The 26,341-nt window shown below is 41.2% G+C and overlaps 1 protein-coding gene across 5 annotated transcripts; it reads right to left on the bottom strand.

The window, feature by feature from the left end:
- Positions 1 to 634: 634 nt before the first annotated feature.
- Positions 635 to 24,140, bottom strand: HIGD1C (HIG1 hypoxia inducible domain family member 1C). 5 transcript variants are annotated; one of them, XM_038577664.1, is made up of 5 exons: positions 23,768 to 24,140; positions 17,683 to 17,737; positions 16,842 to 16,972; positions 11,042 to 11,176; positions 635 to 766 (listed from the first exon to the last, which is right to left on the bottom strand). In XM_038577664.1, exons 3-5 carry the CDS (start codon positions 16,933 to 16,935, stop codon positions 702 to 704), a joined length of 294 nt encoding a protein of 97 aa, XP_038433592.1. In that variant the 5' UTR covers positions 16,936 to 16,972; positions 17,683 to 17,737; positions 23,768 to 24,140; the 3' UTR covers positions 635 to 701. The 5 variants fall into 5 exon arrangements, 3 of the variants coding, with proteins under 3 accessions (XP_038433592.1, XP_038433591.1, XP_038433590.1); XR_005380151.1 differs by lacking the exons at positions 17,683 to 17,737; positions 23,768 to 24,140 and adding an exon at positions 4,854 to 5,114 and having other exon boundaries at positions 16,713 to 17,006; XM_038577663.1 differs by lacking the exon at positions 23,768 to 24,140 and having other exon boundaries at positions 17,683 to 17,771.
- Between the last annotated feature and the right edge of the window lie 2,201 nt (positions 24,141 to 26,341).

Raw genomic sequence — 26,341 nt, 5'->3', positions numbered from 1 at the left:
TGACTACATAGTCAAGTTTTTAGGTAAGAGTGAGGTGCACAGTAGTAAACCAGATTTAAATAACAACATGACCATTCTCCTCTGATACAATTGTTTCCCATTCTCAAAAGGAATTTACAAAAGCTCTAATTACCTTGCCCTATTTGGAGAGAATTAGGTGATGAATAGAGTATCATATTTAATACAGATACAGATAATTTTTCTGTAGCCACTATATAACTAACTTCTAATTTTCAGATTAGTTTGGCATAATACAGATTATTTTCTGCCACTAACTAGAAAATAATAATTCTGAAAGAAAATCATGTCCTAGGTTCAGAAAGACAACGATATTTTTGAGTTATAATTATTGATTTGGAAATCAACTTTTTTTTTAATTTAATTTTTTTAAAGATTTTATTTACTTATTCACAAGAGACACAGAGGCAGAGAGAGAGGCAGAGACAAGAGAAGCAGGCTCCATGCAAGAAGCCCGATAGGAGACTCCACCCTGAGACTCCAGGATCATGCCCTGAGCGGAAAGCACATGTTCAACCGCTGAGCCACCCAGGTGTCCCAGGAAATCAACTTTCGTAACAATTGAGACTTACTATAGAAGGCTATGAGAATCCTGTCTCATACTTCTGTAGAATAATTTGCTACATATTGAAATTTTATTCTTCATAATAGTTTTTAGAAGCCTTCTTGTCTTATGTGTAGCTTCATTTTTTGGACGCATTGAAGAATCGAGGTCTGATGTAATCCTTATACATAGAATAGAGAACACCTAGAAACAAAAAGATATAGATCAGTATGGTATCTATGGAAAACAAATGCTGAATTTCTTCCACTTGTATTTTTCCAAGACTATCCCTCAATTTAAGAATAAACAAACAAATCTTGTTAACTTTTGGCTTGGATCATTTAAGTGGCTCCAGACAACCCCAAAAAAGCCCTTTAAGATTGATATAAATCTAAGTCCAAATTTATACTGTTAACTATGCCACCCTAGAATTTGAATTTAAAATATTGGTAAAAAAGTTAGGGAATGGGGAGATTTGACTAGATGAGAAGATAGAAATAATAGACGCCTCAATTCAGCACACCTCTCTATTTAGTATCTACTTGTGCTCTGTGTCTCGAGGGAAACAAAGGTGAAGGGATTGAATCCTTGCTTCTGGAGGTTTACAGGCGAGTGGGTGAAATAGCTATGAGTTAAGGCATTGAGATAGATATCTACAGGTCTTTCACAAAGCCGTGGTCCCAGGGCCCAGGGCCAGGCAGGTAGGGATAGGCAGTCAGGGGAAATAGCCCTAGGGATAGAGTGGTTACCTCTACTTGCAGGAATGTTGACCAAAGTTCATACTCAAAGCCAGCTAAGGAATCTGCTCACCTCCCACCCGTGGCCCTATCAGTTATCAAGACATCAGCTCTCTAGTAGGCTGTCTAAACCAAATCCTTTACTTCCTTTCCTTCTGCCTTTTTTTTTTCTGACGCCCGCTTGTTAGTGTCTTCAAAGAGTGCAAAGAGAATAAATGATCCATAAATTAGTTGTTCTTATCTGCACACCTTAGCCAAGTGAGGCAGCTGTCTGCACAGGTTATTTCTAACCCAATAGTAGTTACAATGGTCACAGATGTATCAAATCCAAGGCAAAAACATGTTTCCTTGAAGCATTGTGGTATCTATGGAAATAACATTTTCAGATGCAGAGAGAACTGTAAAACTCATTTCCCTGTGCTTCTTAGACCCAAGATAATTCTTATCTCTTGCCTACCTCATAAATGTTGGTATTCGCTGGAGTTCTGAACTCAGCTCTTTTCTCACTTCATTCATATCTGTTGCTTCACTGATAAGCACTTAGATCTCTCTTCTGAATGTGAGACCCATATGTTCATTATACTAGATGTGAAGTTTCCACACGCACAGATAGGTGGCCTCCAAACTTTTGAATTGTGCATAAATAAGTGGAGCATGCCCCTCAGAGTGTTCATTTATTTATAAACAATATAAGCGTACTGTGGCCAGTCTATATAGGAGTAAAGCTTTTTTGTGTTTAAGATAAAAATATTTTCTTCCCACATACCCACACCCTAACCCTAACCCTAACCCTAACTCCTAGGGTATGAGTACTCTAATTTGGAGATGTCTACTCCAGGCACCTCAGTCAGTATAATATAAAATTAAGAGTTCAGGCTCTGGAGTAGATAGCCCATGAGATTGTAAGTTTTTCTCTCTAAGCCTTCCTTTCCTTTTCTGGAAATGGGATTGTAACAGGACCTACCTCATAGGGTATTGTTGATAAAGACATTGTCTGGTTTTTGTCCGGAGTTCCTGGCATAGAGCTTCTAAAATGCTTGGAATTTCCCAGGTGGAGAAATATCTGTATTACTTCATGGGGCCCCTTGGATTATACCTGAATTTATGTTAATGGGGTGACCCATGGTGGGCTCCTAGATAACTTCAGGATGTGGCTGGTTATGCCAGAAAGACCAACCATATGATTAAAGGGTTCTTAGGCCTTCAGGGAGGGGAATAGGACTGGAGATTTGAGTTCTGTCATGGGGCCAATGATTTAGTCAATCATGCCTACATAATGAAACCACAATAAAAACTCTGGATGCTGAAGCTCAGTAGAGTTTCTCAGTTTATAAACACATAGATGTGCTGGAAGGGTGGCATCCCTGGTTCCATAGGGAGAGAGTATAAAACTAATAAAACTGTAATTGTTGGGGCCACGTGGGTGGCTCAGTCAGTTAAGTGTCTGCCTTCGGCTCAGGTCATGATCCAGGGGTCCAGGGATCCTTCGGCTCAGGTCATGATCCCAGGGCCTGGGATTGAGCCCCACATCAGGCTGCCTGCTCAGTGGGGAGCCTGCTTCTCCCTCTCTCTCAGCCCCCACACCCCTCCCCTTGTGCTCTATCAAATGAATACATAAAATCTTTTTAAAAAACAAACTGTAGTCATAAGTATAGAGCTTTCTGAGTTTGTAAGTTGTTCTAGTGAAATATCAAACCTGAGGAAGTCTTTGGAACCCCTGAATTTGCAGCCAGTTGGTCAGAAGTGCAGGTGGCCTGGGGACCCCCCAGTGCCTGGTGTCTGCAGTAACAGCAGTCTCTGGGAACGATTTCCTTAAACCTGTGGCATCTAAGGTGAGCTGCAGGTGGTTGGCATCACTATTGAATTGTATTTCAGCATACCAGGTGGTGTGAAAGAGGTATTTATTAAGATTAAATCTCTGTAGGGATCCCTGGGTGGCTCAGCGGCTCAGCGGTTTAGCGCCTGCCTTTGGCCCAGGGCGTGATCCTAGAGTCCCGGGATCTAGTCCCACGTCAGGCTCCTGGCACGGAGCCTGTGTCTCTGCCTCTCTCCCCCCTCTCTCTCTCTCATAAATAAATAAATCTTTTTTAAAAAAAAAAGATTAAATCACTGTAGTATATACCTGAAACTAACATAACACATATGTTAACTATACTGGAATGAAATAAAAATATAATAATAATAAAGTTTACCTGCAAAAAAAGATTAAATGAAATAGTGATATATAAAGCAGAATCGGTTGAACATCATAAACCCTCATTAACTATTAGCTATTGTTTTGTCCAACATGTACTTATCCTCCCACTAAACCTGTTCTTTCTCATTCTTTTTTTTTTTTTAATATATTCATGAGAGGCACACAGAGGCAGAGACACAGGCAGAGAGAGCAGCAGTTTCCCTGCGAGGAGCCCAATGTGGGACTCGATCCCATGACCCCAGGATCATGCCCTGAGCCAAAGGCAGATGCTCAACCACTGAGCCACCTAGACACCTAGGCATCATTTTTTTTTTTTTAATTTATTCATGAGAGGCACACAGAGGCAGAGACACAGGCAAAGGGAGAAGCAGGCTCCATGCAGGGAGCCCGACATGGGACTTGATCCCTATCTCCAGGATCACGCCCTGGGCTGAAGGTGGCGCTGAACCGCTGAGCCACCGGGGCTGCCCTTCTTCATTCTTTACATTAGTGAAAGGCACATCTTTTACCTGATTGCCCAAACCGAAACCTCGCAATCATCCTTGACTCCTCCTTCCTTCCTTCCTTTTCCCAAACACTTAGTTGCTGAATCTTGAATGTTTCTAGAACCCATCTCCTCTCCATTTTTACTATTACCACTTTAATTCAAACCCAGTTCATCATCTAATTGACTTCTCCATCTTTGTTTTCTCCCCTGCTTTACAAATCATCTCTAATCATTTTTTCCTCTTTACGTTTTTTTCATAGTGAAATATAATATGCACGGAAAATGGTAAACACAGTCTAAGTGACCAGATAACAAACAGTTGTAGAGTGAATACCTGGAGTTGTAGGTCACAGAATAGAGCAAGCATCCTAGAAGCACCCAAGGTTTCCCTCTCTGACCACACCTCCCTCTCCTTTCCATAGATAATCACTGTCCTGATTTTTATGATAGTAGTTTTTGTTCCTAGTGTGACCCTCTGTTTAAACAGTTTCATATTGCCTGTGTTTGAGCAGGCCTTCTCAGCTGCCATTCTGACTACATTACTCCCCTCTTTAAATCTTTCACTGGCTCACAACATCTTGTAACGCCTCAGCTTGCAACCATATACATCTATTGGGGATTTGCTTTTATACCAGTTTAGCCAGGCTGTAACTTTTATTTTATTTTATTTATTTTTTTATTTATTTTTTTATTTTTTTGCAGGATTCCCATCCCTGCATCTTTCTGGGTTAGTTTGGTTCATAAGAGACATTTTGCTTGAGATTTGAAGGTGAAGCAGCAGGTGCTACATTCTTTTTACGCTTGGAAGGCTTGGTGTGAGGTACCAGGTGCTGTTACCACTTACATGTTGTTGTTTATCTGGTGGCTCACCTTGCCATTGTTAGGCAGCAGTCAGACCCACAGATCCTTCAGCTCCTTCTCCATATCCTCCCTTAGCTTCTTTGGCTCCTACGCTAGTGGATGAGCTCCATGATAGAGGGTATCAGCTTCTCCTACAGCTCACACCATGATCAAAGTTGGAGTCAGTAAGAGACTGACTCAGGTTTCTCTTTGTGGGTTCTGGCTCTTCCTTGAAGATCCCAGTTTATTTTTCCTTCCCAACTGCTGCCTTGCTAACTTGAGGCTCCAGCCCTAGAAACATAAGCAACAGTCTAACATGGACTGTTTACCCAGCTCTTAAAATTGATTAAGGTCATATTTCTATAATAAATCCCTTTTTATATCACTCCTAGTAGTTTTGCGTGACTGATAAAGATTTTGGTTACAGAACCTTCCAGAGGAACATAACCATGAGAGTAGATTCTCTGAATTGGTTCTGTGTCACATAACCATGAGAGTAGATTCTCTGAATTGGTTCTGTGTCATCTGCTGATTGGATTTAAAGATATTAATGGCCTTTTTTTTTTTTTTTCAGTAGTACAGAGGATGCTAACAGTCCATGGCATGCAGTAGTAAAACATTTTTTTTAAGATTGTCACCTATAGGTAACCTTAATCAGGTGCCTATAGAAAACAGGCTTTGGGGGACACCTGGGTAGCTCAGTGATTGGGCGTCTGCCTTTGGCTCAGGGCATGATCCCGCGGGCCCCACATCGGGCTCTCTGCATGGAGCCTGCTTCTCCCTCTGCCTCTGAGAGTTTCTGCCTCTCTCTCTGTGTCTCTCATGAATAAATAAATAAAATCTTTAGAAAAATAAAGGACCATGCCAATGACCTCATTTAAAAAAAGAAACAGGGCAGCCCGGGTGGCTCAGCGGTTTAGTGCCACCTTCGGTCCAGGGCGGGATCCTGGAGACCCGGGATCAAGGCCCACGTAGGGCTCCCTGTGTGGAGCCTGCTTCTCCCTCTGCCTGTGTCTTTGCCTCTCTCTCTAATAAATAAATAAAATCTTAAAAGAAAGAAAGAAAGAGAGAGAGAGAGAGAGAAGAAAGAAAGAAAGAAAGAAAGAAAGAAAGAAAGAAAGAAAGAAAGAAAAGAAAAGAAAAGAAAAGAAAAGAAAAGAAAAGAAAAGAAAAGAAAGAAAAGAAAAGAAAAGAAAAGAAAAGAAAAGAAAGAAAAGAAAAGAAAAGAAAAAGAAAAAAGAAAGAAAGAAAAACAGGCTTTGGGTGATGAGGTATTTACTCTTACAGAACATTTAATGGAAATAAGGAGTATAATTAGGTTGGTTTCTTCTAAGTGTACTGGAGAACTTTGGAAAACAAAATGAACAAAATGAAGCTCCAAAACAAAGTTCAGGGCTTCTAACTCCTTAATCCAGGTCCTGTGAGGGACCTGAAAACTTTATGACTTTCCAGAAAGGAACTCAGCTCCCATAGCTGTGAGGCTGATATTTTTGGAAAACATACACAGAAACTAATCCTGTTAGTGATTAATCACAACAATAATAAAATTCCCAACCTCACAAAGTTAAGGCATTGCTTTGGAAAGAGTGGGATCCTAAAAATTAGGATGGGAACATATGGGCAGGTTTCAGTGAAATGGGGTCCTGAATTCCTGTATCTGACTGAGACTGCTTTCCACTCCTTCCTGAGAATGACTCAAACTTGGACTGAGAGGTAATCTCCACTAAATGAAGTTGAAATGCCAGAGCTTTCTTGGTATACTTCCAGGGTACAGCAGTGATTCTGTACTGGCAGTCATTCTTCTTTACAGGGGCAGTTTCCCCAGGGAAATCTGGCAATGTCCGGAGGCATTTTTGGTTGTCACACTGGAGGTGGGTGGGTGCTATTTGCATCTACTGGGTAGATGCCAGGGATGCTGCTAAACATCCTGCAATGCACAAGACAGCCCTCCACAACAAAGAATAAGCAGTCCAAAATGTCAGTAGTACTGAGATTGAAAAACTTTCCCATTTAGGAAGGTATCCAAAGGCTTGGGAGATTGGGATGTTAAAGTGGGTTTATCCTGCTCACTCATCTCCTAAATATAAATATATCTATTTCTTTCCCTGAGGCTATGAGAAATAACATTTGTGAAGGGAGCCCCTGATATCCTTAGAGAGTTCTGTGGTGACTACCTTCTGTAAGACAGAATTGACAGTGGGAATTACCAGGCTCTCTGAATTCAGTGGAGATGATGGGATCCTGAGTGGCAGGGGTCAAGTGTCATCATTTAGTTGACAAAGACAACGTATGATTACTGTAATGGGCAGCAAAGACTAAACAGTAATCAGCATAGTCTAAGCCACAAAGGTCTTTGGCATTGGCTAATTGATTATGGTGTCCCTAGAGTTGAAAGTAGTGGGCAGCAGATAAGCAGGAAAACTCTAGGTTTGATGAGTGGAAGTTTCACTTGAATCATCACAGTAGACAGCCATGGCCCCCTGACGAATTCCCAGATTTGAGTCGCTTCACAGACCCAGAGTCCCTTGAATAAAGCAAAGATCACATCTCCTTAAGACCCTGTGGCACAGCCAAAAATGTAAATACTGTAAGTACTCCATTTCACCTTCCCTAGTGAGATCTGTGGCCGTTCACCAAGGTGCCTGTGCACAAGGAAGGGAAAATAATCGCCATTTGTAGGAGATTATTATTAAATATTGGTTCTGAATTGATACTAATGCCTGGAGAATTAGAGTGGTTTAGCAGTCAAGCTAGGAGTTTATGGAGGTCAGGTGGTCAGTAGAGTTTTGCTTTGGGTCCATTCTCCTGGTGGGTCCCTGAGTTATTTCCCCAGTTCTGGAATGTGTAATTGGAATGGACAAACTCAGCAACTGTCAGAATCCTCACATCGGTTCCCTGACCCATGGTGTAAGGGCTATTATGGTCAGGAAAGCTAACCGTAAGCCATTCTACTTGCCTCTATCTACCAAAGAGTAAAAACCAAAGCATTACTGCATTACCAGTTGGATTGTAGAGAACAGTGCCATCATCAAGGACTTTAAAGATGCTTGGGTGGTGATTCCTACAAGATACCCATTCAATTTGCCTCTTTGGCCAGAAGACAGATGGAACTTGGAGAATGATAATGAATTTCTATTAAATAATCAGGTCATCACTCTGATTGGAGCTGCTGTCCAGGTATGCTTTCTTTGCTAGAGCATATCCGTACAAATGTATTTGCTGTTTGGTTTGCAGCTATTAATCTAGTTGATTGTTTTTTTCTGTATGCCTTTTTTAAAAGTTTTTATTTACTTATTCATGAGAAACAGAGAAAGGCAGAGACATAGGCAGAGGGAGAAGCAGGCTCCATGCAGGGAGCTCGACATGGGACTTGATCCCAGGACTCCATGATCACGACCTAAGCCAAAGGCAGATGCTCAACCACTGAGCCACCCAGAGCCCCATCTGTATACCTTTTAATAAAGACAGTCAGAAGCAGTTTGCTTTCACATGGTTGGGCCAAGAGTATACTTTCACTATTCAGTCTCAGGGCTGCCTAAAGTCTCTAGTCGATGCCATAATCTAGTCTGCAAGGACCTTGATCATCTCTCCAATCCACAGGATATCACGTTAGTCCATTGCATCGATCTGACCTATTAAGTGGAAATTAGGTTTCTACTATACTATACAAAAGTAGAGGAAGGAGGTAAGTGTCTGGAATGCATATCTTCTGGGGGCATTTTTTTAGTACTCCCATGTCCTGTGATTAAAGACACTGGAAAACTATACCCGGTACGAGCAGGATGGCTAATGACTAGGCCATTTAGGAATGAAGGTATGGGTCACCATGCCAGTCAAATAACCATGAATAGCCAAGGTGCTTGCTGAAGGCAAGCGGAGTATGAAATGGCTAGTGGAAGAACATGGTTATAACACCAGCCATGACCATCCGGCCAGTTGTAGAAACAAAGTTTGGTAGCTATAAATATTCCTTCCTTATTTTGATTTGAATACATTTGTGTATACATTAACCATTTTTTCTCCTGTTTGCCACTTCCATTTACCTACCATCGAATGTAAGAACTGTTAATAATAGTTGTCCTTATATTTCAGGATTTAGCTTACAGGATATCTAAGGGGAATGTGACTCTGCTCAAAGACAAATCAGCACCACTCAAAGATAGATAAAGGGACTTTGTATCCTCTTTTGGGAGAGAATTAGCATGTTTTTGGTTATACATTGGATTGTTGATTTTGCCATTGTCTTATTTCAAAGTTAAGTGTATTAAAAGAGGTGTGTATAGATGCCAAGGTGACAAGGAGTAGACAATGGTGAATTTGTATTGTGTCAAACTGTATATTTTCCAGAATTCCTTTCCTTTTATTCCCTGAGTTATTACAGATGGGACATTTTGCATAAGATTTAGAAGGTAGAAGTGAAGCAGCAGCCAAATTCATTTGTGTTTGGAAGGCAGTATTGCAGGATATTTTTGCTTATCTGCTGGTCCACTTTGTTGGCATGTGGCAACAACTCGGAGTACAGCTACTGTGGCTTCTGCTGAATTTCCTCCTTCACCTTTTCTGACTCCTTGGCCAGATTCATGTTTAGTTACAAGATGAAGGGCATCATTTTTCCCCTCTGTCACTCCCACCCTCAAATTTAGAGGCTAGAGGCTTAGAGATGGTGAGAAATCCACAAGGGTTCCAAACAGTCCATTCTGTGTGTTCCACGTCACCCTTGCAGGTTCTGAATTTTTCTGTTTCCCTCAGTTTACATATCCTTGTTCATTCTCAGTGCTTGCCCTGCTCACTTCAGGCCCCAGGTACTGATATATACGCAATGGCCTCACAGTTACATAATTCCACAATTACATAATGCCTATAATAAATCTCTTATGATATATTACTAGTAGTAGCTCTGCTTGATTGATTCACTTACCACGAAGCTACATGGAGTTCCACTAATGTGCCATGCTTCTGGGCCTTTGTTTTTTCCTCTGTCTAGAATCCTGATCTCCTCTGCCTAGCTAATTCCTGCATCTGCTTGGCTCATATAGTTTACATCCTTAGGGAAGCTTCCCCTGGACTCTCAGCACTAATTAAATGCGCCCCCCCCTTTGTTCTTGTGCTTCCATAGCAACCTGTGCTATCTCTGTCATAGTATCTGTGACTTTATACTGTCTTTTGTTCTTGGTTGATCTCCCTAAGGAGACTAAACAATTTGAGTGTAGGGACTGAGTCTTATCTCTGTATCTCTAGACTGGTACAGTGCCTGGCACATAGCAAGTGCTCAATAGATGTTTGCTAAAATAGATGAAAATGAGCACTTTCAGTTTGTAGTGGAGTTCCTTGTATTTTCAACACCTGCATAGCACAGCTCATGGTTATAAGATAATTACCATGTAACTCCCTATAGGCAAGCCTCACACCCATCAGTCTATAATCCTAGACCTACTCTTAGGCCGACTCTACTTTGCACAGCATGAAGGAGACCTAAGAACACTGTGACTTGTTCTCATTATTGTAGACAACAAGGAAGTTAGATAATTTAGGTCCCGAAATGGACTTCTGGTTAGAACTATCTGATTTAGCTGTTGATTTAGCCATTGTTATAACCAGAATTAACCAGATAATTTTATACCTGCTCTTTGGATTCGACTGTGTTAAGTATTGCTTAATTTATAGACTAATTTAAAAAGGTTTGCCTATTGCTCAGACTGGGAATAAAAGGAGAACAGTTGTTGAGACTTGTGGACTCTAAAAATGTATTCTTCCCAGTTAAGCTACACTAATAATTATATCTGCTGTTCAAGTAGGCTGGGAACTATGCTGCACTTAGGTGAGCAATAAAGGCTGGAATCTAGAACCAGTACTTTCGTTGGGTTATGTAAGGTACAAACTATTCACTGCTCCTTTCACTGTACAAGATGACAGAACCCATAACCTAGGTCTCTACCTTTTCTAAATCAAATTCTCTACCTTTTAAAAATATTTTTAGGTATAATTGATCTACAACATTATATGAGTTTCAGGGCTCCAGTAATGATTCATTATTTGCATATATTGTAAGGATCACCACAGTAAATCAGTTAACAACTGTAACCGTGCATAGTTCCAGAATTTTTTCTTGTGATGAGAACTTGATCTTGACCCAATACTCATTTTCTCATATGATTGAATAAAATAAATTAAAAATTCTCAAAGACAGCTGAACATAAGACACAAATTAAGTAGGTTACCTAGAGTCACAGCTCCTACAACAAATCCTTGGGCAGCAACTCTCATGTGAATAAGATGGATGGACATTTTCTGATCTTTTCTGTACTTTAACTTGTAAAGACCATAAGACACCACAGTCAGAAAGCCTGCTATTCCTGTGAATTAAAAAAGTAGAGGTTATGTAAATAGTAGACTAGAGTCCCCAAGATTTAGAGAGCTGAAAAGAGGACTGTACTTGGATCAGTACTTGGAACATAAGCAGGCAAGATACCAAAGAATACTTTAAGAAGAACCATGCTGAATTTGATCCACCAGGTTTTTAAATAGACCCTTAACACTTATGGATTCAATATTTTCAGTTTTGACTCTTCCCAGAAAATCCTGAATCATGTAATTTCTAATGTTCCTGGGGCATGATTTCATATTGTGCATCGTGAAAGGTTTTTATTTGGGGGCAAGTCACTAAGCCAGTGAGCAAACCAACCAAACATCCCAGCACCCATTGCTTTCAAATGTTTGGTTTTACTCCTCTCTACTTGTTATCAAATCAGGAGTAAATCTAGTAAAGAGATAAAAATTTTGATCTATAAAAATGAGATTTAAATTTTAATGAGATAAAAAGGTGTGAATATTTGCACAAGAAGTATGTGACTCCACAAAGAACTGTGACTCTAGAAAACTCCAGAAGCACACACAAGTATTTCTGTATTCCCTATGGAATAGTGAATATACTGCCGTGACAACCAAAATCCTACATAATTGGCCCTAAATATAGTAAACTGATCAACTGAATAGGAAACATTCTAGAAAGAGATTTAAAACTCTGTGAGAAAAAAATAATAAAATTAAAAAAAACTGTGAGAACTTAATTTCTGACAAATCAAATAACCAAATAACAAATAAAGGAATAGTGATTTAATATATACCATTGGTACAATTTTCTGGTATGGAGAACTTGGATTTGTATCTCACATCAGACCCTACAAAAAATTCTGAATTAAGTGTAAAAACAAAACAAAAATATCAAAAACTAGAAGAAAACAGAATAGCATATTCATAACATCTAAAAGAAGGTAAAGTAGGGACGCCTAGGTGGCTCAGTGGTTGAGCAACTGCCTTGGGCCCAGGGCGTGATCCTGGGGTCCCGGGATCAAGTCCCACATCCGGCTCCCTGCGTGGAGGAGCCTCCTTCTCCCTCTGCCTGTGTCTCTGCCTCTCTGTGTGTGTCTCTCATGAATTAATAAATAAAATATTTTTTAGGGATCCCTGGGTGGCGCAGTGGTTTGGCGCCTGCCTTTGGCCCGGGGCGCGATCCTGGAGACCTGGGATCGAGTCCCACGTCGGGCTCCCGGTGCATGGAGCCTGCTTCTCCCTCTGCCTGTGTCTCTGCCTCTCTCTCTCTCTGTGACTATCATAAATAAAATAAAAAAATAAAATAAAATATTTTTTAAATAAATAAATAAATGAAGGTAAAGTAGACAAGAAAATGACAAAGACAAAATGCCATATTTTGACATAAGAGTAGAGAAAATTGGGATTCCCTGGGTGGCTCAGCGGTTTAGAGCCTGCCTTTGGCCCAGGGTATGATCCTGGAGACCAGGGATCGAGTCCCACGTCAGGCTCCCTGCATGGAACCTGTTTCTCTTTCTGCCTGTGTCTCTGCCTTTCTGTGTGTGTGTGTGTGTGTGTGTGTGTGTGTGTGTGTGTGTGTGTCTCAGGAATAAATAAAATCTTAAAAAAAAAGTAGAGAAAAATTTGCATAATAAAAGCATGGGTCTATTTTGGGGGTTCTCTCTTCTATCTTGTTGATCTGTTTATCCCTCCAGCAGCACTACACTGTCTTCGTTACTATAGCCATATAGTACACCTCAATATCAGGTACAGTGATTTCTCCCACTTTATCCTTTTTTTTTTTTATTTTTTAAGATTGTTTTAGCCATTCTAGGACTTCTTTTTTTTTTTAAGATTTATTTATTTATTCATGAGACACAGAGAGAGAGAGGCAGAGACACAGGCAGAGGGAGAAACAGCTCTTTGCAGGAGCCTGATGTGGGACTGGATCCCGGACCCTGGGATCATGACCTGAGCCCAAGGCCCACTGAGCCACCCAGGAGTCCTCATTCTAGGACTTCTGCCTTCAGATGTAAATTTTAGAATAAGAATAAGCTTGTCTTATCTATGAAAAACCTTGCTGGGATTTTGATAGGAATTACATGAAACTTACAGATCAATTTGGGGAGAACTGACATATATTCTTTATATTTATATGTGTAATCTTCTTTACTGTATATTTAGTATATTTATACTACATGTAGTCTTTATATTTATTTAGGTCCTTTCTGATTTCTTTTTTTTTTTAAGATTTTATTTATTTATCATAGAGACAGAGAGAGAGAGAGAGAGAGAGAGAGAGAGGCAGAGACACAGGCAGAGGGAGAAGCAGGCTCCATGCAGGGAGCCTGACGTGGGACTCCATCCTGGGTCTCCAGGATTACACCTCAGGCTGCAGGCGGCGCTAAACCGCTGCGCCACAGGGGCTGCCCCTCCTTTCTGATTTCTTTCATTAACATTTTGTAATGAGCATACAGATTATATACATGTTAAACATGTATCTAAGCATTCAATTTTCTTTGGAGTGATTGTGAATGGTGCTACAGTTTTTTTGTTTGTTTGTTTCTTTTAAAGATTTTATTTCTTTATTCATGAGAGACACAGGAAGAGAGGCAGAAACACAGGCAGAGGGAGGAGAAGTAGGCTCCATGCAGAGAGCCCGATGTGGGACTCCATCCCAGGAATCCGGGATCACGCCCTGAGCCAAAAGCAGATGCTCAACCGCTGAGCCACCCAGGTGTCCCAGCAGTTATGTTTTTAATTTAAGTTTCCATATGTTTGTTGTAATATATAGATATGTGATTGATATTTACGTAGGATAGCAAGTTTTGATTAGTTATGTTGGCACATGTGTGTTTTTATGGGTGGGTGAGGATATATTTATTCTTTTTGAGTCCATTTAATAGATGGAAGTAAGAGAGTAATTGCATTTACATGTACATTTTATAGTCTGATTAGCACATGAAATAAAAATTAAAATGACAAGAATAGCAAAAAACAATAATAAAACAATGGTAGGCACATTGACAAACAGGTACGATGCTGAAAGCTCTGTAAGTTTAGCCAAATCTTAAGAATCCTGGAAATATACAATAAGTGGTATTAAACTGAATGTGCTTCCTGCCTTGGAAATTCATATTCCAAGAAAATAAAAGAAACATTGAGGGGTTGACACAAAGATGTTTATGGCTACAGTAAGTATGAAGAAAAACTGAACAAGAACAACAAAAACTGAACAACAACAAACTGAAATGGCCGAAACAGAGGAAAAAATAGCTATCGAAAAAATTATGGAAGTACACAGAAATGTACATATGAAAATGTTAAGTGGAAGCAGCAAAAACAAGTCATCAACACAGAATTTCAATATGTATACAGTGTATGCACAGACCTTAACAGTGATCATATGACAGTTTTAAACAATATAAATAGATTATAATGATGGAAGTTGTTTAAGATAAATAAAAATGTTCTGTAAATTCTCTGCACAGGGCACTCTCGTATAGCAGGAAAGACAAAGTAGATATTACTAGAATAACAATAGCTAAACTATTCAACAATATTTATTCAAATTTTATTGTTTATTTTTCTAGCAAAAACTTGATTCTTTCCCCTTATCAAATCAAGGCTCTGTTCTTAGTTAAATTGATTCTGTTTCCTTTGGAGATTAAAGTCAGAACCTCTACTGTTTTCCATATAGTGTCTCTGTGGTTTGTATGTAATTGAATTTGGCTAAAAACACTTTTATCTTTCTACTTTAATCACCCTAAATGTCTCTGGAAAAATAATTTAATTTATGATAGGCAGAGTGATTAATCTCTGTTTATGATAGTGATCTGTTCAAGTGGCACCAAGTTTTGAGTTGTTTTTCTAGTTAAAAATGCTAAGAAAGATGAATTAATCACCATAACATTATTTGCTTCTATTTCTTATGGGTGCTATTATCAAATTTTAATCAAATAAAAGTAAAATAATCAGCATATCACTGTAAAGCAAAATTTTGATTCTTTTTAATATGCAAATAATGACACTTATGAAGTTGTTAGATTTGCAGGGACAGTGGAAACCTAATGACATACAATCCAGAAGGTTTTGTTTTGTATTTTTATAAATAAAAAAGATTTTATTTATTTATTCACAAGAGATACAGAGAGAGAGGCAGAGACATAGGCAGAGGGAGAAGCAGGCTCCATGCAGGGAGCCCGATGTGGGACTCGATCCCTTGACTTTGGGATCACGCCCTGAGCCAAAAGCAGATGCTCAACTGCTGAGCCACCCAGGCATCCCTCTCCAGAAGGTTTTAAGGTATTAATCACTTATGTAAGTTTAACTATTACATAATGTAAGTCTCATTTAAATAAGTTATTTTAGTAATTTCCAGACCAAATGAACACCAGTAAAGAGTCAAGGCTGCAGTATGTAATAATGCTTAGATCAGCTTTAGCATCCAAAAGAAGAAAGAGAAAGCTTAGATTTTATTTATTTTTAAAGATTTTATTTATTATTTATTTATTCATGAGAGACACAGAGCAAGAGAGAGAGAGACACAGGCAGAAGGAGAAGCAGGCTGAGAGCGTGACATGGGACTCGATCCCAGGTCTCCAGGATCATGCCCTGGGCTGAAGGTGATGCTAAACCGCTGAGCCACCCGGGCTGCCAAAAGCTTAGATTTTTTTTTTAATTTTTATTTATTTATGATAGACACACAAGGAGAGAGAGAGAGGCAGAGACACAGGCAGAGGGAGAAGCAGGCTCCATGCACCGGGAGCCTGACGTGGGATTCGATCTTGGGTCTCCAGGATCACGCCCTGGGCCAAAGGCAGGCGCCAAACCACTGCACCACCCAGGAATCCCAAAAGCTTAGATTTTAAAAATGATATTGATGCTTAGATTCTGTGTTTGTTTGTTTTTTTAACGTCCACATACATAGTGTTTGTACTAAATGTAAACCTAGTAAGACTATGCTGGGAAAGGATAAAGAGGCTGACTCCAGGTCTAATTATAATTACATTTCTTTAATCTAGAGTTTGCTTAACCATCAACCTCAACATGTGGAACACATCAGGGAACCAGCAAAAAGGGCCATTGAACATGAACATCACAAAGTGCATGATCTGAGATGTGCAGAGAGGTCGGTAGCCCTCGCTTTCATTCAGAGCTTCTTTGCTCTGAAGTGACTCACAATTCCTTTAAACTTTGTATCTAGCTTCTGGTGCCACAAAATACTAGGAGCAGAAGTTTTTTATTGTACTCAACCTCAATGGAAGGGACAGAAAAATCTGTAAACATCAGACACAAGAACTTAAAGATTGGAGTTAGAGGACAGAGAGACGTATCCATCGCGGTCACTAACAGACTTTCAAGATAATAAGCTGCTGCTGCTGATCTGGAGTCAACACAGAAGCATTAAAGTTCATCCAATCTACTCCGGTTAGAGTGGCTCGGAATTAGTAATTTGAGATAGACCTCTAATGGAGAGGGGTTAAATAAATAAGATTTGAAGCTTCATGATAATAATAATAGCTAACATTTACTGGGGATTTGCCGTATACTAGAAATTGTGCTGAAAGTTTCACTCACCTGGAGGGGGATTGGCTTCAATTACCTGAAAAAAATCGATGACCTAAAACAATTCGTTCCTCAAAGATACCGGGTAAGGCGTTGTTATTACCGTCAGTTCTCCAGCATCCAGTCAAGGCCTGCACTTACCCACGGGGACAAAGGGAGAGTCTCTAGATTTCCTGATCAGTCGGGAGAGTTGGCCTTCTTCCTCGTCTGCTGACCACTGGTTATCTGAAGACATTTTTCTCTTCAGTAACAGGAGGGGATAAACGTGGTTGCTGGAAATCATTAAAAATCCATTTACCAAAAAAAAAAAAAAAAAAAAAATCCATTTCCTCTCCTAATATGTTGTTGATTATGTGTTCATCTGTCTTCAGTTTGCTTGATCTGCCTGTCTGCTCAGTTGAACAGTCATGTTTCCTTCACCCTTTTCATTATGGAATCCTTCCATTTTGTTTGGGGTAAGAGGTAAAAGTGAAGAGGAGAGGATAATCAGATTCCATGAATACAGAGTAAAGACAGATCCTAAGTGGGTTATTCAGTCTCCTTTCACTGCTCAGCATTTGAGATTATTGGGAACCTCAGAACTTCCTCCACAAAGCAAGAATACTTTTACAAAATATATTTTACAGGATGATGGCAGTGCCAACATGGGCAAAATTACCTCCCAATTTACAGGTGATGGAAGAATGCTCACTGCAGTTCTTCAGAATGTGTCAGGCATTATATAAAGTCCTTCAGATATTTACCAAGCCCCGATCACGTACAGGTGCTATGCTAGACAATGGGAAAAATCTTCCCTGTCTACACAGGAATGAGGAAACTCGCAAGAGCAGCTATAATCCCAATCACCACGGTTTAGCAAGCACCTCAGCCCGCTAGCTGTGCAACCCACCATTTTCACCTAAAAATTCAAGTATGAGGGCTTCATCCTATGAATGAGCTTTCAGCAGAAGACGTGACATGGTAAGTGGCGGAAGCACCATACCTTGGGCGGACCCCGCCACCTGCCGTCTGTCCCCTGGTGTTCCTGGAGCAGGAAGCTGTGGATCAGAAGAGGCTCTGTAAGGCCAGCACACGTCTATGTGCAGTTGCCCACTGATTGACGATGGGAAAGCCCAGGGACCCCCCCATCCCGGCAGGCGTGGCCAGCTGGTCCTGGCCAAGGTTTCCACGTCCCCTGCTTGGAAGCTCACGGTAACGCACCTGGACCACGAACACTGGGTTTTCCACGAAGGAAACGTGAAGGCTTTGAAGAAGCTGCTTTTATTGAATTCTGCCTTGGGGAGCTCCCAGCTTCCCTCTGCAGCTGCGAGCCCCACTCCCTGATTCGGGGCCCCCAGTCAGGAAGAAAGCGGGCCACGGTCCCAGCACGGGGCCGGGTCGCCGGGGCACCTGGAGGCGAGCCCTCACCTGGCGAGCTGTCAGCGCCCTGCCGGGCTCTGAGGCCGGGCCGAGGCCGGGTGTGGAAGGGGCCCGCGTGGGCCCGGAGCGTGGAGCTGCGAGGCTCCGGCTCCCGCGGTGGACGCTGCTTGTTGGAGCTCCGGCCTGGGGGCCCGCCGCCTGCGGCCACAGGACACCTAGGCCTTCCTGGCTTTGTCCTTACAGCTTCAATTTTTTAAGATCACTTCAAATTTACAGAGAAGTGCCCAGGATACCACAAAGAATTGCACGTCCGACACCCAGATTCCCTTCTGTTAAGAGTTTAGGCACATTTGCTTTATCTTCTTTTTTCCCCTCAAGAAAAGTTTCTCCCCTTCTTCCTGAGAACCTACTGAGAACAAGTTGCATATTGATGCGCCCTAACCCCTAAAAACTTTTGCAAAAAAAAAAACTTTTGCAGGCGTTTGGGGCATTCTTTTACGTAGCCATAGTACAAAGGTCAGAATCAGAATATTAGGGACGCCTGGGTGGCTCAGAGGTTGAGCGGCTGCCTTCGGTTCGGGGATGATTCCAGGGTGCCAGGATCGAGTCCTGCACTGGGCTCCCCGCAGGGAGCCTGCTGCTCCCTCGGCCTGTGTCTCGGCCCCTCTCTCTCATTCTCTGGGTCGCTCATGAATAAATAAATATTTTATTTATTCGTTTATTTTATTTATTCATGAGCGGCCCAGAGAGACAGGCAGAGACACAGGCCCAGGGAGCAGCAGGCTCCCCTGCAGGGAGCCCGATGCAGGACCCGATCCCGGATCTCCAGGATCAGGGCCTGGGCTGAAGGTGGCGCCAAACCACTGAGCCACCCGGGCTGCCCAATAAAATATTTTTTTAAAAAATCAGAATGTTAGTATTGCCATAATATTATAATCAAAAGATTTATTCATATTTCACCAGTCAAGGTCCCAATGATGATCTTAATGACAAATTTTTTTCCTAGTCTAAAATTCTTTAAAAATATATATGTATTTTTAAAGCTGTTCAGCTGCACTGGTGAGGGCGATCTTTATTCAGGCTACCAATTCAAATGCTAATCTCTTAGGAAACAGCCTCACAAACACGCCCAGGGATAATGTTTTAGCAGCTATCTAGGCATCCCCGAGCTGAATCAAGTTGACCTATAAAGTGAATCAGCACATTCTTCTTTTGTCTCATGATTCTGATATTTTGCAAATGCAGGCCAGTTATTTTTTAGGATGTCTCTCAATTTCGTTGTTTGATACTTTCCCATCATCGGGTGAGGTTATACATTTTTGGCATAATACCGCAGAAGTGATGCTGTGTCCCTGGTGTGCAGTGTCAGAGGCACGGAAGTTAGCTTGTCTGGTGGTAGTAACTTCGATCCACTCTCATTTGGGTAAGTATCTAACAATGGATTATCCAACGGAGAGAAAGCCCTGATATGTAATATTTGCCACTTTCCATGGTATAAATATTCCATAATGGCCAATTTCAAGCTACTGTTATGTCATCACTGAGCACAAAATTGGGAAGAGATGTGCCGCTCCTGAGTTGGTTGTGAGTGGACTCTGGCGTACTACAATTGCCTTCCAATTTCTCCACTGCAAAGTTACTATTTTTCTCCCTTTATACTGAATAAGTATTTTATGAGGAGATACTTTAATAGTAAACAAATATACTGTTATTTATCAGACTTTTACCTATTAATTTCAGCATCCATTGATGATCTTTGCCTGAATCAATTAATATTATGTTTGCCAGGTGGCAATTTTCTAAATCCATCATTCTTTTTAGGTTTTTCAGTTGGCATTGTAATATAAGGAATTGCTTTGCTTTCCTATTTATTTTATTTTTTAAACTTTAAAAAAAGATTTATTTGTTTGTTTATTTATTTATTTATTTATTTATTTGAGAGAGAGAGAGCCCAAGAGTGTGTGAATGGGAGAGGGGGAGGAGCAGAGGGAGAGAGAATCCCAAGCAGACTCCTCACTGAGCCTAACACGGGGCTTGATTCCCATGACCCTGAGGTCATGACTTGAGCTGAAATCAAAAGTTGAATGCTCAACTGACTGTTCCACCCAGGTGCCTCCCCTATGTATTTTATTTCTTTTCTATTTAATTATTCATTTATTTATATCAATTTGGACTCATGAATTTCTATTTTATTCAGTGGCTTATAATCCATCACTATCATTATTTATTTTGATGGTCACATTGTCCCAGAGTTGGCTAGTGGGAGCCCCTTCAAGTTGGCTTCTATGTCCTATTGATATGACCCCATCATTCTTCAAACATTCTTTATATTCTGGCATAACAAGATGTTCCAGGCTAAACTTGTGCTTTTTCTGCCCCAGCCTTGAAATCAGCCATTTCTTTGAGAAGTCTGGATTCATTTTAGTAGAGAATGATATTTAGAAACTAAGTTCTGGGCATTAGAGGTGTTCATTGTTACTGGAGTATCATTACTTCTAGGCCCTCTCAGCAGACAGAACTAGGATTTATATCTATGTGTGTTTCTATTCCTATGTATCTGTCTACATTAAAATCATGAGTTGAGGGCAGCCTGGGGGGCTCAGTGGTTTAGCGCCGCCTTCGGCCCAGAGCATGATCCTGGAGACCCAGGATCGAGTCCCATGTTGGGCTTCCCTGCATGGAGCCTGCTTCTCCCTCTGCCTGTGTCTCTGCCTCTCTCTCTCTCTCTCTCATGAATAAATAAATAAAATCATTTTTAAAAAAATCATGAGTTGATAGTAACATCTCCAAGTTCAACCTAACTCCACAGGGTTCATTCTAGTCTTCTTTTCATATTTATGATTACTTTCTCTCCGAGATACCTGGTTCCTGCTTGCTTCAGGATATTTACTTAATTCTAGAGTACACAGAAGTTTATTTCAGAGTTTCTGACCTTTTCTGTGAAAAACAAGCCTATTACATATATTTTTCATAATTCTTTGTTGTCAGAAGGAAAATAGTCAAAATATTGTCTTCAGAAATCACTTGGAGGGGCACCTGAGCGGCTCAGTTGGTTAAGAGTCTGCCTTCAGCTCAGATCATGATCTCAGGGTTCTGGGATCCAGCCCCATATCGGGGTCTCTGCTCAGTTGGGGGGGCTATCCCTCTCCCTCTGCCCCTCCACACACAGTTGTGCTTCTCTCTCTTTCTCTGTCTCAAATAAATAAAAATCTTTTTATTATTATTATTTTTTTAATTTTTATTTATTTACGATAGTCACACAGAGAGAGAGAGAGGCAGAGACATAGGCAGAGGGAGAAGCAGGCTCCGTGCACCGGGAGCCCGACGTGGGATTCGATCCCGGGTCTCCATGATCGCACTCTGAGCCAAAGGCAGGTGCTAAACTGCTGCACCACCCAGGGATCCCTAAAAATCTTTTTAAAAAATCACTGAAATGAAAACATATTTCTACACAAAAATGTGTGTGCAGATGTCCATAGCATATTCTCAATAACCAATAAATGGAAACAACCATTCATCCATCATTTGGTGAGTGGAGAAATAAAAGGTAATATAGCCACACAATGGAATATTATTTGGCCATAAAAGAAATGAAATACTGATATGTGCTATACCATAGATGAACCTTGAAACATACTAATTGAAAGAAGCTTGTCACAAAAGGCCATATATTGTGTGATTCCATTTATATGAAAGTGCCCAGAATAGGCAATCTATAGAGATAGAAAATAGATTAGTGGTTGCCTAGGGCTGTGAGACAGTTGGGGGGAAATAGGGAGTGACTGTTCATGGTTACAGAGTCTTTTCAGGGAGTAATGAAAGAAAAATTTTAAATAGATTGTGATGATAATTGCACAACTCTAAATATAATAAAAACCACTTAATTGTATACGTTCGATAAATTTTATGAGATGTGAATTGTATTGTTAATAAAGTTAACAGTTGTTATTTTTTTTGCACATAAGATACTCGTTTTATTTTTATTTATTGATTTATTTTTTTATTGGAGTTCAATTTGCCAACATATAGTATAACACCCAGTGCTCTAGAGTTGTTATTTTTTTTTTAAAAAAAGTTATTTGGGAACAAAGCTACTTGGGTTGATATCTGCTCTCTAACCCCGCATCAGTGTGGTTAGTCTTCAGTTGGAATATAATTAGGTGTTTTTATTTTTCCATTTTAGGATTCCCATCATTTTTCATTTTATTTTACATAAAACAATCTTTAAAAAAAATATTTATTTGACAGATAGACAGCCAGAGAGCATAAGCAGAGGGAGAGGAAGAAGCAGGCTCCCCGCCGAGGAGGAACTCCAGTATGGGGCTCGATTCCAGGACCCTGGCAGCATGACCCGAGACAAAGACAGAGGCTTAGCCGACTGAGCCACCCAGGTGCCCCTGAGTTACATAAGACATTCTTTTGCATATTTTATGTAAGACATTAACATGCTTCCAAAAATCACAATTATACAAAAGATATATTTAAAAATATATCACTTCTCTCTCCTCCTTTATTTCTATCTCTTACCACCCACTCCCCATAGATAACCAATCTCACTAGTGTCTGGCTTACTCTTCTGAAGTTTCTTTTTGCAGAAATAAACATATACATATGTACTTTCTTATTTGCCCTTCTTTTTTAAGGAGAGGGCACCACACTAGAGATAGTTTTACCTTAACATAGCTTTTTGGGATCCCTGGGTGGCGCAGCGGTTTGGCACTTGCCTTTGGCCCAGAGCGTGATCCTGGAGACCCAGAATCGAATCCCACGTCGGGCTCCCGGTGCATGGAGCCTGCTTCTCCCTCTGCCTGTGTCTCTGCCTCTCTCTCTCTCTGTGTGACTATCATAAATAAATAAAAATTTAAAAAAATTAACATAGTTTTTTTTTTAATAATATATCCTTGAAATCACAACTTATCACTTCATAGAGCTCTTTGTCATCCTGCTTTACAGGTGTGTAGTGCTCCATTGTGCAAAAGTGCCACAGTTTATTCAAGCCTTCATATGTATGAGCACCTAGCTTGAGAACATTACAAACAGTGCTACAGTGAATTATCTTGTGCATCTGTATTTTCACATTGTCGGAAGTATGTCTTCAGGATGAATTTCTAGAGGTGAATTTCTAGATTGTTGAGCCAAAAGATAAATGCGGGTATACTTTTGTTAGATATTGCCAAATTTCACAGGAGTTCTACAAGTTTGCATTCCCATCAGTAATATATGGAAGTGTCTGTCTCTCCATGGCCTGCCCAAATGAATTGTGTTATCACATTTTTAAAGCCTTTGCAAATCTGATATGTGAGAAATGGTATCTCACAGTAGTTTTAGCATTTTGTATATTGTGAGTGAAATCAAACATATTTTCATATTCTTAGGACTGTTCCTGCATATTAAAAATTATTAGGTTTCCTCATTTTAAAGTTCCTGAAGATTTGGGGGAAGGTTGAAAGATATCTTTGGACTTATCAAAGGATTCTAAATTAAGGGATTGATACGGGAAGGCTCCAGAAATAGAAATGATCATTTTAGCACGGGGAGATTTGTCAGGGACGAACATAAACTGTCCTATAAAATGCAGAGTAATTCTCTTTTAGAAACCTAGAAAGAAAAAAAAAAAGAAACCTAGAATGTACAGACAGCATTTTGTCCCTTTGTAGCCCTCATTCAATTCTTCCCACAAATATTTTTCCATTCCACACTGTTCTTACCTTGGCTCTATGTTAGTCCAATCTGGTACCTCATTAAAGTTCCAGCTATCATTTGCATATTTGCCTTTTCTTTCTTGTCCTGTCTAGCTGGGATGGTAGGCAGCGTAATGTTTCTCTTCCCCACGCCCAGAGATGTCCACCTCCTAATCCCCACAACCTGTTCAATGTGTTTTGTTACATGGCAAAGGGAAATTAAGATTGCAGATGGAATTAAGGTTGCTATCCAGCTAATCTTGAGATGGGAGGTTATTCTGGACTGAGTGGAGCCAGTGTAATCACAAGGGCCCTTATAAATGAAACTGAGGCAAGAAAGTCGAGTCAGTTTCAGGGAGAGATTTGAAGATGGAGGAGGGGACCACGTGCCGAGAACCAGCGTGGCCTCTAGAAGCTGGAGAAGGCAAGGGAACAGATTCTCCCTCGGATGTCCAGAAAAAACAATCCTGCCAGCCCTTGATTTTAGCCCATTGAGACCCATTTTGGACTTCTGTCCTCCAGAACTGTAAGATAATAAATTTGTATTGTTTTAAACAACTAAGTTTGTGGTAATTTGCTGTGGCGGCAAAAGGAAACTAATATGGGGGACATGTGCCTGCCACTGTACACAGCCAGTCTGCCCCAGAGGCCAGGAGAGGGTTGGAATCGGACATGACAGCTCTGTTGAACTCGCACAAAGGGAAATCTTTAGGACGGAATCCTTGGGAAGAAAGGAGCTTGAGGTGGAGCAGCCAGAGGGTCAAGAAGACTCATAAAAGAAAGGAGGAAGATGTCAAGAAGAGAGACCAGAATCATGCTATAGAGCTCATACAGAGTCCTTATATTTGGAAAGCAGTAATGACTCTGTAAAGAGCTTCAGATAGGGCTGGAAACGCAATGAAAATGGATTGAGGAGTGAGTGCGAAATGGGAAAAAAATTGGATTTGATATTTTTTTTAATTTTTTTTTTTATGATAGTCACACAGAGAGAGAGAGAGAGAGAGACAGAGACATAGGCAGAGGGAGAAGCAGGCTCCATGCACTGGGAGCCCGACGTGGGATTCGATCCCGGGTCTCCAGGACCGCACCCTGGGCCAAAGGCAGGCGCTAAACTGCTGCGCCACCCAGGGATCCCTGGATTTGATTTTTTTTTTTTTTAAAGATTTTATTTATTTATTCATGATAGTCACAGAGAGAGAGAGAGAGGCAGAGACACAGGCAGAGGGAGAAGCAGGCTCCATGCACCGGAGCCCGATGTGGGATTCGATCCCGGGTCTCCAGGATCGCGCCCTGGGCCAAAGGCAGGCGCCAAACCGCTGCGCCACCCAGGGATCCCCTGGATTTGATATTTTTAAGAGATTTGACAGTGGAGGAAGGAAAAGAGCATAGCCATTTCAGGGGAAAGCTAAGCTAAGTGGGTTTTTGTGGGTTTTTTGGTTGGTTGTTTTTTTGTTTTACTGGAGGAAGGTGGTGTGGATTTTAGGATATTTGAACACAGGGGAAAGAGTGAAGATGCAAAAGGAGTATGACTTGGCAGAAAAAGACCTGAAAGAGATGAATCAAGAGCCCAGGTCTGGTCAGGAGAGGACATGTGTGAGGTTCTTAAATTTCCAGAGCCACTCAGTGGCTCTTTTTTGTTTTTCCTTCTGTGGAGTGAGTAGTGCAGTCATATGCTGAGAGGAGAAGTGTGGAAATGAGCGTAGCCCAGGTTTGGCCGCTGTGGCAGCTGAGGGCAACTACAGGATTTCTGAGCAGCCCTGAAAAGTCTAACTCAGGCTTCGTGCTCTCTCCCACCGCAGCCACGGAGGAGGCAGGTGGCGGGGATCGCTTGGGCGTTTCCCAGAGATTGGGCCCCACAGATACAAACCCGGGTTCCAGACAAGCGCCCTGTCCCCGGGAAGCTTTGAGCCGGGCTGGGGAGGCGGATGAGCAGCGCCACAGCTTGTGGAGGTGGGAGGAGGACGCCTGGCCTTGTAGGAGCCCGATGAAGTGCCTAAAAATCAGACTGGAGAAACAAGGAAGTTCTTTTTGGCGAAAACGACCTTTGGGATATTTTAGAGAACTGCTACCTTGAGCTGAAGAGAGGAGAGGGTAGGGGTGCTCCGGCAGGGGGCCCAGCTTGGGGCGAGGCCCAGGGGCAGAGGCCCACACAGCTCAGTGTGTGGAGCCAGGGGTGGCAGTGGCTTGAGAGGATCGAGCTACAGGGCCCGTGGGGCCAGACCACAAGAGCCTGCATTTCAGGCTAAGGATTTTGAAGTTTCATCTGAAAACCATGAGAAGCCATCAAAGGATTTGAGGCAGGAAGTGTTTTTTGTTGTTGTTTGGTTGCTGTTTTGTTTTGTTTTGTTTTTTGTTTTTTTGGGGTTTTTTTAGGTTCTGGAGAGCAGCCCAGAGGACAGATCGGAGGGGTTGGGCTGAGGCCAGTTAATCCAAGTGAGGAGGGATGTGTGCGCCCGTGATGGGGGAAGAAAGGAAGGGACAGTGTCTGACTGGCTGTGGGAGGTGAGGAAGACAGAAAGCTAGGATGATGTCCTGGTTTCCAGCTTCAGTGAGAGGGACAAAAATAGTTTTGCCATTTACTAAGATTTAAAAAAAAAAAAC

The sequence above is a fragment of the Canis lupus genome, chromosome 27, assembly GCF_011100685.1.
Source record: "Canis lupus familiaris isolate Mischka breed German Shepherd chromosome 27, alternate assembly UU_Cfam_GSD_1.0, whole genome shotgun sequence".
Lineage (NCBI taxonomy): Eukaryota > Metazoa > Chordata > Mammalia > Carnivora > Canidae > Canis > Canis lupus.
Note: the sequence above shows the minus strand (reverse complement) of the source record. Positions and strands in the feature narration are given on the sequence as shown.